The sequence below is a fragment of the Pogoniulus pusillus genome, chromosome 15 (assembly GCF_015220805.1).
Source record: "Pogoniulus pusillus isolate bPogPus1 chromosome 15, bPogPus1.pri, whole genome shotgun sequence".
Taxonomy (NCBI): Eukaryota; Metazoa; Chordata; class Aves; order Piciformes; family Lybiidae; genus Pogoniulus; species Pogoniulus pusillus.
The window spans coordinates 25,237,245-25,249,891 of record NC_087278.1 but is presented as its reverse complement, the minus strand read 5'-3'; the positions used below and the strand labels follow the sequence as shown (position 1 = coordinate 25,249,891).

General features: G+C 51.9%; 1 protein-coding gene across 15 annotated transcripts in view; it reads right to left on the bottom strand.

Annotated features, from left to right (window-relative positions):
* Window positions 1-296: 296 nt before the first annotated feature.
* ZNF384 (zinc finger protein 384) overlaps window positions 297-12,647 on the bottom strand; it is a 31,797-nt gene continuing 19,446 nt past the window's right edge. For 13 of the 15 annotated variants that reach the window (XM_064155877.1, XM_064155883.1, XM_064155885.1 and 10 more), the window contains 5 exons: window positions 4,901-5,125; window positions 4,083-4,265; window positions 3,198-3,276; window positions 2,226-2,384; window positions 297-2,058 (listed from right to left, as the gene is read on the bottom strand). In XM_064155877.1, the coding sequence (XP_064011947.1) occupies window positions 1,741-2,058; window positions 2,226-2,384; window positions 3,198-3,276; window positions 4,083-4,265; window positions 4,901-5,125 (964 nt within the window). In that variant the 3' untranslated portion in view covers window positions 297-1,740. The remainder of the gene's footprint in view (window positions 2,059-2,225; window positions 2,385-3,197; window positions 3,277-4,082; window positions 4,266-4,900; window positions 5,126-12,647) is intronic. The other 2 variants (XM_064155889.1, XM_064155890.1) reach the window with 1 other exon arrangement.

The following is a 12,647-nucleotide window of genomic DNA, read 5'->3' as shown; positions in this document are numbered from 1 at the left end:
AGAAGAAGCCCCTATTGGTTGTTCATACAGAAGTCTGAGATTCTATAGGCTTTGGGTGGGTCATCTGATTTTAAATCCCAACAACACATGCTTTTCCCCTTGCCTTTTCATTCTCTTCTGAGTCAGCCTCCATGATTCAAAGAAACTAACAAGTGACACACAAGACCAGGAGTCATGTGGACCAATAATAATAATAATAATAATAATAATATAAAAAAAAAAGGATAAAAATTAAAAGGGAAAGAGAATTGAAGACCAAGAGAAAGGGAAAAACAAACAAAGATTGAAAATAAAACTTCTCCAGGATAATGCGTTTTATAAACACCAAGATAGAAACAGTTACAGCAAGGACAGAGTGGGCTGGGGGGGAATAGATATTTATATATATATATATATATATATATATGTAAATTCAAGGGGCCTTCAGTTTATTCTTGTTGTCTCCCCCTTCTCATTAGATTGGTCTCTCTGTGGGGATCTTTATCCCCTTCTCTCCACTGTCCACCTTCCGGGGATTCTGTCCCATGACCAGGGTCCAGAAGAGGCCACCACTGCCATGTGAGTCCAGCCCGTCTTGGCAAGAGGGAGCCTGGGAGAGCACTCCTGTAGGAGGTGAGCAGAAGCAGCTACCCTTCCCTGCCTCCTGCCAGCTCTCTGAAGAGGGTGGTCTATTCCTCCTCTTCCTCCTCCTTCCCTTTGTGTAACAGGGGGGGCAGGACAGGTGTAAGAGTCAGAACTGCTGTTGTTCCACCTTCCAGGGAAGGGAGGAGAGAGAAGGGGGATGATTATTTTGGCAGTCTCTTACCCTCCCTCCAGTTGCTTTTTGGTTTGTTATTGATGCCTGCAGGCTTTTCTGTGGAGGTGGGTGGGGAAGCAGGAGGGAGAGGAGGAGTACAGGCTGCTAGGACATCATCCACAATGGGCAGGAAGAGCAGTGAGCAGAAGCCACATTCCTATGGGCCTTGGCCATCTCTCTGCTCAGACAGCTGAAAGAGAGAGGCAGCAGCCAGTTCAGACAGAGCCCTCTCTATTGCTCTCCTCTGAGGGAGGAGGAAGAGTGCAACACTCCACAGCACTTGGGCAGCACAGGCACCTGTCCGGCCCAGGGAAAATGCCTCAACTCTCCCTCCTACACTGGTCTCACCTTCACTGGGGAGAAGGTTTCTCCCATTCAGTCCTTGGGGCAGGACGAGCAACCCTTCCTCCCTTTCAAACGCAGGAGGGACAGGAATGGGTCCTTCTCTCTTAGACACTCACTGAAATCCTCAGAGAACCCCATCCAGCTGTGAACCCTGCCACATTCTTCTGTGGCCTGCTGAAGACGTGTCCGAGCCCCTGTATGTACAAGGACTGTCTCTCCATCCCATCCACTCTGCAGGTCTCAACACACACCCACCCCCTCCCCTTCACAGGCAATCTAGAGTGAGAGAGAAGGCAGAACAGAGGCCTTTCTTTGGGTTTGAAAGGAGGGGGTCTTGCATGAGGAAGTGATCTCAGCACTGGAAAGGGGCTCTTGCACAAGGAAGCATCCTCCTACCAGGCAGGCTGTTGCACAGAAGGAGCACCCACTTGAGACAGGCTGTTGTTCAAGGGGCTGCCACGAACAGGGTTACATGGCCAGAAGAGACCGGTGCAGGAGGAGAGGCCAGAGACTGTTGCACGAGGAGGGCCACTGCGCAGGCAGTGCCCTGGGCGCAGGCTGTGCACAAGAGGCTTTCTGCTCCCTGGGGTGAGGTCTCTCTAGGAGCTGGAGAGGTGCTCCACTTGGATGGCGCTGGTGCTGACAGTGAGGCAGATGTCCTTGTGATGCTCTGAAGTCTTGTAAGGAGTCAGGTCAAAGGAGCACTGGGGGGGAGGGTTGGGTTGGTTAGTGTCTCCAGAAGGGCCTCCTGCTGCCCCCCCGCCCTGCGGCTGGAAATGCTGCTGCTGCTGCTGCTGCTGCTGTTGCTGCTGCTGCTGCTGCTGCTGCTGCTGCGAGGCCTGGGCTTGTGCCTGAACCACCTGCTGCTGCGGGTCAGGGATGTTGTGTTTCCTCATGTGCTTCATCAAGTAGGTCTCCTGCAGCAGGAAGAACGGCGTGAGAGGAGGGCAGGAGGCTTTGCAAAGGCAAAAGCCAGCCGGGGAGGGACACGACAGCACCGGGGGCTGCTCCTGTTGGATGCGGAGGAGCCACACCTGAGGAAGTGCGGCCACTCGTGCTGCCCCTGAGGGCAGCCAACACTCACCGAGGTGTAGGCCCGGCTGCAGATGGAGCAGGTGTAGACCTTGGCGTGCTTCACTGTGTGCGTGGCCAGGTGCACCTCCAAGGAGGCAGCATCCGTGTATGCACGGTGGCAGTTGTGGCACTTGAAAGGTTTGTCTTTGTTGTGCTGCCGTCTGTGCGACTGGGGGCAGTGGCGAGCGAGGAGAAAATAAGTGCAGGGAAGGAAGGGAGCGTTAGCACTGCAGAAGGCTTTACCTCTGACATCCCCTCCAGCCAAGCCTTCCAGCTCACCACACTCTTCACTTGGCTCCTAGCACAAGGGTCACAGCTTCTCCCTCCAGAGCACCACATTTTCCCCACTGCAGCCCTTCTCTTCTCAGGCATATCAGGCACATGAGAAGCAGTCTCCTCTAACTGCAGCCCTCACGACTCTTTTCTCTGTCTTTTCCTTTTCTCTCCTCCTCTGCCTCACTACACATTTGCTGTCCACATCTGTCACTGCCCTTCAGGGCAGGAGCTGCTTGAACTGCTGGCAGGCATTTACAGCTCTTTGCCATTTGGCACATCCTCCAGCTCCCCTCCTCCAGACTGCTGCAGCAGGACAGACCACCCTTGCTTCCCTAAATCCCTGCTCTTCAGCCCTTTACCTCACTGTCAAACCAACAAAACATCAGATACCCAGATTTTCTTCTGTGGAGCCTTTAGCAAAAGGCCTAAGTCAGAAAACTCTCCAGACCTTTACCACATCTCTCAAGTTTACACTTTTACAGGATGTGGCTGTTTATGTGACCTCCTTGGGCCACCAGTGCCACAGAGGCCAAGAATCTCTTCCCTGCCCAAGGGCTTCAACGGCTTCTCTGAATTCTCTCCCTCTCCTTCCAGCTGCCCAAACTTCTCCATTTCCTCCACTGCAAGACAGGGAGTAGCCTCTCCCTCCGTTTGACAGCTGCCCTTGCCACCCCCACCGGTGAGCAGAAGCAGCCCAGCCCCTTACCTGCAGGTTGGAAAGCTGGGTGAAAGCCTTTTCACACCCAGGGTGAGCGCATTTGTAGGGTCGGTCCCCAGTGTGGATACTGCGGAGGAGGAAGAGCACAAATGGGAGGTGGTGAGCAGGCAGGTGGGGCAGGCTGCCAGGGCCTGATGCTATCGCCCAGTCTCACAGACACTCAGGAAAGCAGGGAAGGGGATGATGCTGCCTCTAGATGCTCTTCTATCTGGACAAAGAGAGCTCTGCCCAGCTCCTGTGTCCAGCTAGAAGTCAGAGAAGATAAAACAGTCAAGCAGGTCTCAAAGAGTGACTGAGAAGGAAGAGTTTAGGAATTTCTGGCCAACTTGGAAAAACGGCCTCCTGAAAACGGGCTGGGAAGAGGTCTGGAGGACCAGGTTCCCTGCTCCAAGCTCAGGAGGCCCACACAACCAGCAGGAGTCTTTTCTCCTGCTTCTGCAGTACCAAGAAAGCAGCTCTGCTCCTCTCCAACACTTTTCCTTTGACATTATTGGGCTGGCATCACCTCCAGCGTTCATCTGTCCCTGGCCCCCTGCAACGCCAGAAGCTTCCACACACTCAGTGCAACCCCCATGGTGCCAGGCTGAGCTCCCCTACGGCCAATGCCTCTCTCTATGGCTCTCTCTCTCTGTGTGCCCCCCACGGTGCAAGACCAGGGATCCCCAGGGACAGCACGTGCCCACCTCAGGCCTGACGGTGCTGTGTCTCCTGCGCAGCCTCCACTCCGTCCACTCTGGCGGGTCACCTCCTTGCGAGGGCGCAGCCGGCCGCGCTCCCCACCCGCCCCCCGCATGCTTGGCGCGCGTGCTCCACAGGTGCATGCCGGCAGCGCGGGGGGCCAGGGCCAGGCCCCCAGCCTCCTCTGGCCCTTACCGTGTGTGCTGCTGCAGGTGGGAGAGCTGGCGGAAGGCCTTCTGGCAGTAGCGGCAGGTGTAGGGCTTGGCCCCCGAGTGGATGCGGAGGTGCTGGGCCAGGTAGGATGTGTTGGCGAAGCTCTTGGAGCAGTGAGGACACTTGTGCGGCTTGACAATCGCCGTGTGGAGCTTGGAGTGGATCCTGCCGAAGAGGAGGAGGAGCAGCAGCAGTTGGACATGACTGCCAGCTGGCTAGTGCTGATGGGATGAGGGCACAAGGGGGTGGGACAGCACCACGCTATCTGCTACACAGAGGAACTCCAAACACGGCAGGACCTCGCTCATTCCCAAACTGTACGCCCCTTGGATTCAAGAGGCCGTGGTCTGTCTGCACCGGGGGAGGATCCAGAGAGAGGAACTATAGAGTTTGGACTGAGGGGCATTGGCAGAGCTGTGTGTGGGAAGCCTATGGCTGAAACAGCAGAGGGGCTGCAAGCCTGGACTGAGATGTTTGGCAGAACTGGGGTTACAGGGAACAGTCCTCCTACACCCAACTCTTGCCCTCACTCTGACACAACCAGCCCTACCTTCTGCCAGAAAGCAGCACTCCACAGCAGACGCTCCGCAGGGGAGAGCAGTGCTACCCTCTGTGCACACCCAGCCCCTCACAGCAAGTGACAAGTCTCACACCTTGGACACCACTACTGTGGGTCTCTCACATCCAAGAGCTGAGCAGCCTGTGGAGAGCAGCACCATCTGCCCGCTGAGGGTGCTCACAGCATGCTGGGGTGGCGGCGACATGCAGCACGGAGGGCCCCAGCCACCTCCAGCCCTTACCGTGTGTGCTGCTGCAGGTGGGAGAGCTGCCGGAAGGCCTTCTGGCAGTAGCTGCACGTGTAGGGCTTGGCCCCTGAGTGGATGCGAATGTGCTGGGCCAGGTAGGAACTGTTGGCGAAGCTCTTGGAGCAGTGAGGACACTTGTGTGGCTTTGTCTCCGTATGGGACTTGGAGTGGATCTGCATCTCCGACTTGGAGTAGAAGGTCAGCGAACACATCCGGCACCTAGGACCGGGGTGAGGGGAAGAGACAGTGTCACGCAGGGACGAGCCCCAGCAGGCGTCAACTCTAACTGGACAGGAGCTCCTGCACTGAGTGAAGAAGGGACATTTGCTTGCTAGGTGGTTCTGGGGAGGTTTCACCTGAGACACTGGGCTTGGCTATGACTACTCCAGTCCCAGGAGGACAACCTTAGGGTAGGAATTGCCAGAAGATGCCAAACAATACCTTGCAGCCAGGCAAGCCAAGGTCTTGGAAGAATTAAAGGGGTTAAGTTACTAGGCCTATAAGGAGACAGGGCAGACTTTGGAATGTTTCCAACAGCAGTCTGAAGGAAACAGGAATAATTCCCAGACAGAAAACACTTCGTTCATCTATGATTTATTTCACTGGAAAGGAAGAAAAAAAGAGCTTGGAAACCTGGAAATCCCAGGATCACCTTCATAATAAAAGTTAGTTCCATCTACTGCAAAGTCCGCAGAAGCAGCTCTGACCAAACCCACTTAACTCTGCTCCTAGCTTTGGAAGGATCACTTAAGGACTTTGAACACAAAATGCTGAGGAGGACAGCAGTGAGCCTCACAAGGATGCTCTGGACAGCGAAGGTGCCGTTTCACTGGCTTCCTGGGCTTCCCACATTCCAAGCTTACAGACCTCAGTGTTTTGCCTAACAGTTTGCATCCACCTGTTCCCATGCTGGACAGAAATGGATTTGGTCACACACAGGCTCTAGTAAGAGGAAGAAGCAGTCAGCATCTATCTGCTCTGCAGGCTGCTGTTACAAGCTTCTCCTCCATCACCACACCACGCTGGCAAGAGAAGCTTCCACTCTTTTACAATTCCAGATGGCAAAAAGCTTTTGGGCTTGATAGTTTGATGGAGAGAGAGAAGCTGCATCCAAGCTACTGGCCTTTTTTTTTTTTTCCCAAGTGTGTGCCTAACAAGGAGCAGAGTTAAGGTTTTCCTTCAAGCTAAGATTTTTCCATTTGCAGACTGTTTTCAATTAAGCAAGACAAAGCTGAACCTGCACCTGGAACTTCCAGGGTGACATCTAAGAGGAAAGGTGCCCCTCAGAGGGAGTCTGGCTGCCTTCTGGTTTTGTCTGGGAATTTCCTCATGTTTTACAAGTGTTTACAAAACTGCTCAATGACAAAAGCCTCAGGGATGATCCTGCTCTTCCCCACATCCATCTCCTCCCAGGAGGGCTCTCCATTCCATTTACTATAGCAAGGACACACACTGGAGCCAGGAGCTGTATGAAGTGTGCAGTTCTGACTGGCCTGTGTTTATTCAGCACCTCTGCCTTGGCTTCCCAGGCCCTTCCAAGCCACAGCTCGATTTTAAGCCATTCAGTTGGAAGCAGAGCCTCCTTAGCAAGCACCCCACCACACATCTGCCCTTACAGCTTTTTCCTCTGCATCATTTTTCTTTCACATTCACTATAATCTCTAAAAGTTGTTCCCACATTTCCTATCCTCATCTTTCCTTTAATCCACTTTAGCTGCAAGCCCTAACAGAGCATGGCAAGCTCCATACATCCTTATGTAACCCCTCATACACAGCCAGCCCTTCAGGACTCAAGAAACAGAAGCACTTTGGGTTGTTTAATCTCCAGATCTGTTAGAGATATGAGGAGTGAGGAACATTAGAATCACCTTTAAACAAAACAGGGCTTATAAACCCAACTAGATCCAAGCTCTTTTGCCATTTATACCAGACTTTCCCAAACATTTGAAGCTAGAACTGAAGACAGCAGATGCACTTTGCAAGCTCACAGGATGAGGCCTGCATCCTGAAAAGCAGCACCACTACAAAGAACTCTGAGGTGAGTACTGAGCTGCTAAATACCTCTGAGCTGCCAAATTCATACCTGGCTACACAAACAATTTTAGGCCATCATCTTACATGTGACTTTTAGTAAGCTCCTTACTTCCCTGACTCTCAACTAAACTCTGTTCTACAATATCAGACCTCTGATAAGGAATCATTCAACTGACAAACTCCCAGTGCCACACTGAGAGCAGCCTTGAGGAGAAGGACTTGGGGGTGTCAGCTGGTGACAAACTCACCAGGAGCCAGCAATGGTCACTGGCAGCCCAGAAGGCAGCTGTGTGCTGGGCAGCATCCAAAGCAGGGAGAGCAGCAGCACAGGGAAGGGATTCTGCCCCTCTGTTCTGCTCTGCTGAGGCCCCACCTGCAGCACTGCCTCTAGTTCTGGTGCCCCCAGCATAAGAGGGACACGAAGCTGCTGGAGCAAGTCCAGAGGAGGACACCAAGATGATCAGAGAGTTGGGGCTGTCCAGCCTGGAGAACAGAAGGCTTTAGGGAAACCTTAGAGCATCCTTCTAGTACCTGAAGGGGTCCTACAAAAAAAGCCAGGAAGGGACTTTTGACAAAGGCTTGTAGTGACAGGATGAGAGGGAATAGATTGAAGCTTGAGGAGGGCAAACTGAGACTGGAGATGAGGAAGAAATTCTTGACAGTGTGGGTGGTGAGACACTGGAACAGGTTGCTCAGGGAGGTTGTGGATGCCTGCTCCCTGGAGGTGTTCAAGGCCAGGTTGGAGAGCTGAAACTGGATGCTCTTTATGGTCCCTTCCAACCTATGTCATTCTATGGTGGGCTCACCAAAGCAAAGAGGAGCAGCAGGTATTTTGTTAATAGAATGGGGCAAGTGCTTTTGCCACAGAATGGCTCATTCTGAAGTCCATACAGTCAACAGATACTGACAAACCCAGACAAGTTCAGTGAACTTCAAGAATGATGGTATGTGAAAAAAATGAGCTTTGCAGTGAAGATGCCCTGAGCCCAGACTATCTAGGTATGGAGAAAACCTTAGAAGATAGCTTGGTCAATAGACACAGCAATCAACAAAGGGGGAAAACCAGCAGTCACTGGGCAACTGTTTCATGAGCCATGAATGGTACAGAGAGAAATGGTAAATGACAGCAGAAGTTAAGACATCCAAGGGGAAGTGAGATCTTTCCAACCACGAGAACAATACATCTCTGTCACACAGCTCAAAAGCTGTAGTATGGTCTCAATCACTTGGTCCCTGTAATCATAGAATGGTTTGGGTTGGAAGGGACCTCCAAAGGCCATCCACTCCAACCTCCCTGCAGTCAGCAGGGACATCCTCCACTAGGGCAGCTTGCTCACAGCCTTGGCCAGCCTCATCTTGAAGATCTCTAGGGATGGGGCCTCAACTACTTCTCTGGGCCACCTGTTGCAGTGTTGCAGCACACTCATGGTGCAGAACTTGTTCCTAACATCCAGCCTAAATCTGCTCTTCTCTCATTTCAAACCATTGTCCCTCATCCTGTCCCTGCAGGCCTTTGCAAACAGTCCCTCTGCAGCCTTCTTGTAGCCTACTTCAAGTCCTGGCAGGCTGCTGTTAGTTCTGCCTGGATTCCTCTCTTCTCCAGGCTGAACAAACTCAGCTCCCTCAGCCTGTCCTCATAGCAGAGGATCACAGAATCAACCAGGTTGGAAGAGACCTCCATGATCATCCACTCCAACCTATCACCCAGCCCTGTCCAATCAACTAGACCATGGCACTAAGTGCCTCATCCAGGCTTTTTTTGAACACCTCCAGGGACAGTGATCCGTCTCTCTTTCTGAGAGAAGCACATCTCTAAAAGTATTGCTCTACTTTAGCTTAGCATTAACCTCTCCTGTGCTGGATACACTGAACAGTGCTATGTTCAGAATCTCCACTATGGACTCAAGTCTCAGCAGTGCTATGCATTAAGTCCTGGTGCTCCTATGGACCCTCTAAGGGCAATAGATGTCTCCAGAGGCAACTAAAGCCTTCCCATGCAGGCAGGAAAAAGCGAGGGGCAGGCTGCTACAAGGGGAGGAGTTTGAGCTGTTCAACCTGGAGAAGAGAAGGCTTCAGAAAGACTTCAAAGCAGTATTCCAGTACCTGAAGGGCTACAGGAGAGCTGGAGAGGAACTTTTGACAAGGGCTTGTAGTGGCAGAATGAGAGGGAATGAAGCATGAGGGCAGACTGAGATTGGAGATTAAGAAGAAATTCTTTTCAGTGAGGGTGGTGAAACGCTGGAGCAGGTTTCCCAGGGAGGTCATGGCTGCCTCCTCCATGGAACACCTCCTGGAGGTGTTCAAGGCCAGGCTGGATGAGGCCTTGAGCAACCTGTTCAAGAAGGAGGTGTTCCTGCCCATGGCAGGGGGTTGGAACTAGGTGACCTTTAGGTCCCTTCAATCCAAACCATTCCACGATTGTATAATGAAAGGATGCACAGAAGCTAGCTGCTTTGTCAGGCATCTGCCTTCAGGTCAGAAACTCCCTAGAAGAAACTTCTGTGAACAGAAACAGAACATCCTTTTCTCTTTTCAAAATCAAATTACCAAGCAGGTCCTTCAAAACTTCTCCAGAACTGGGCATAAAAATTTAGCATAAATCTCACTGGCACCAAACCACACACACCACATCCCCACGGGAAAACCCACCCATCCCACTCCAAACCCTCTTGTCTGGATTTAGCAGTTACAGCGATCCCAGAAGTGGTTTCCAAACAACCCTGAGAAAGAAAAAGGCCTGCAAGGACACATTTTCCAATCACCTATTTAGCATCAGCCCAGAGAGAGCAAGAATGCAATGGAACATGAATGAATTGATGAACCTTCTGAGGTAAAAAAGGCCCTGAACAGAGCAGAAAGCTGCCTTTGAAAGAGTTCTGTGCTGTGTGGTATCAGCATATAAGAATACTATGTGGGCATTAACAAGAGTGTGGCCAGCAGGTTGAGATTCTCCTACTCCTAAGCTCTGCTCTAGTGAGGTTGCATCTGGAGTATTGTGTCCAGTTCTACTCCCCCAGTTCAAGAGAGACAGGGAACTTCTGGAGAGAGTCCAGTGGAGGGTGAAAAAGTGAGCATCTCTCTTGAAAGAGGCTGAGAGACTTGAGGCTCTCTAGCATGGAGGAGACTAAGAAGAATCACAGAATGTTAGGGGTTGGAAGGGATTAGCAGAGATCATCCAGTCCAACTCCCCCTGCCAAAGCAGCACCACCTAGGGCAGGTTGCACAGGAACACAACCAGGTGGGTTTGGAATGTCTCTAGAGGAGACAACTGCACAGCCTCTCTGGGCAGCCTGTCCCAGCGCTGTCACCCTCACCATATGGAAGTGTCTCCTTGTGTTGAGCTTGTCCCTGTTGCTCCTTGTCCTATCAGTGGGCACCACCAGAAGGAGATCAATGATTATCAATATTTAAATGTGGAGGTCAAGAGGATGGGGCTGGGCTCTTTTAAGTGGTGTCCAGCATTAGGACAAGGGGCAACAGGCACAAACTAAAACATGGATTTCTCTTAGGCTGCCCAGAGAGGTTGTGGAGTCTCCTCTGAAGACTCTCAAAACCAACCTGGATGTGATTCTGGGCACCTGCTCTAGCTGATCCTACTCTCTCAGAGGGGTTGGACTAGATGATGTCTGCAGGTGTCTTCCACCTCCTGCCATTCTGTGATCCTGTGTATCCCTTTCCAAGAGAACAAATGATCCACTTAATTGAAGGCTTCTGCCTCAGGCAACACCAAACCTTCCAGGGCAAGATGCAATCAGCCCTCTAGTGGGCAGGTATGGATCAAACCCCATGTTACATCCCCACTGAGAACATCCCATCTGACCTTCACAGCATTATGCTGCTGTGAAACCCTCCTGACTGGCAAGAGGAGAAACTGAGTGAGCAGGAACAGAATGCTCGACAAAATCAGTGATTTTATTCCCCTTTCTCCCCATGGACCTCCAAACAACCCCAACTTTCACCACATTTTTTAAGAGCACATAACAGAAATGACTGCAGCATTGCCCCTGGCAGTGTGACACCACATCCCTGCAGCTGCTTTCTTATGGCTCTGCACATCACAGAGCCGAAGACAACATATTCTTCATGAGACACAGTTTCACAGAGTCACACAAGTGTTTAGGTTGGAGGGGACCTTAAAGATCATCCAGTTACAACCCCCCTGCCATGGGCAGGAACACCTCCCACTAGAATAGGTTGCTCAAGGCCTCATCCAACCTGGCCTCGAACACCTCCAGGCAGGGGGCATCAACAATCTCCCTGGGCAACCTGTGCCAGCATCTCACCATTCTCACTGCAAAGAATTTCTTCCTAATCTCCATTCTCAATCTGCCCTCCTCAAGCTTCAATCTATTCCCTCTTGTCCTATTACTCCAAGCCCTTGCCCAAAGTCCATTCCCAGCTCTCCCGTAGCCCACTTCAGACACTACAAGACTGCTCTAAGGTCTCCCCAGAGACTTTTCAGGCTCAACAGCATCAATTCTCAGCCAGTCCCTGCAAGGCAGCCTTCTGATCATCTTGGTGGCCTCTTCTGAACCCTCTCCAGCAGCTCCATGTCCCTCTTATGCTGGGGGCACCAGAACTGGAGGCAGTGCTGCAGGTGGGGGCTCAGCAGAGCAGAGGGGAAAAATCCCCTCCCCGTGCTGCTGCTCTCCCTGCTTTGGATGCAGCCCAGCACACAGCTGCCTTCTGGGCTGCAGTGACCATTGCTGGCTCATGGTGAGTTTGTCACCAACTGACACTCCCATGGCTTTCTTCTCGAGGCTGCTCTTGAGCCATTCCTTCGCCAGCCTAGATCTGTGCTTGAGATTGCCCTGACCCAGGTATGGGACCTTTCCCTTGGCCTTGCTGAACTTCATGAGGCTGGTCTGGGTCCAAGGTTCATAGATACTGTTAATTTAGCATTTAGCCATACACAGGAGATCAAAAATAACCCCTCCCAATGTCTAGAATCCATTCTTTTTAGAGACAATCTGCAGGGAAATCAAGTGAGACATTCATAAAAAGCTTACTCATATTAGACAGCAACACCCTCGAAACTCATGGACATGAGCCAGCAATGGGCACCTGCAGCCCAGAAGGCCAATGGCAGCCTGGGCTGCATCAAAAGCAGCATGGCCAGAGATGGGGAGAGCTGATTCTGCCTCTCTGCTCTGGGGAGACCTCACCTGCAGTGCTGCATCCTGCTCTGAAGCCCTCAGCACGGGAAGATAATGGACCTGATGGAGCAGGTCCAGAGGAGGCCACCAAGAAGATATGGGGGCTGCAGCACCTCTGCTATGAAGACAGGCTAAGGGAGCTGGGGTTGTTCAGCCTGCAGAAGAGAAGGCTCCAGGAAGACCTAATAGCAGCCTGCCAGGACCTGAAGGGGGCTGCAAGAAAGCTGCAGAGGGATTGTCTGCAAAGGCCTGCAGGGACAGGACAAGGGACAATGGTTTGAAATGAAAGAAGAGCAGATTTAGATTGGACGTTAGGAACAAGTTGTGCACCATGAGTGTGCTGCAACACTGCAACAGGTTGCTCAGGGAGGCAGTGGTTTCCTGGAGATTTTCAAGGTGAGGTTGGCCAAGGCTGTGAGCAAGCTGCTCTAGTGGAGGATGTCCCTGCTGACTGCAAGGGGGTTGGAGTGGATGGCCTTTGGAGGTCCCTTCTGACCCAAACTGTGCTATGACTCTATGAAACGCCATTAAAAGGGGGGGACACAAGTCTA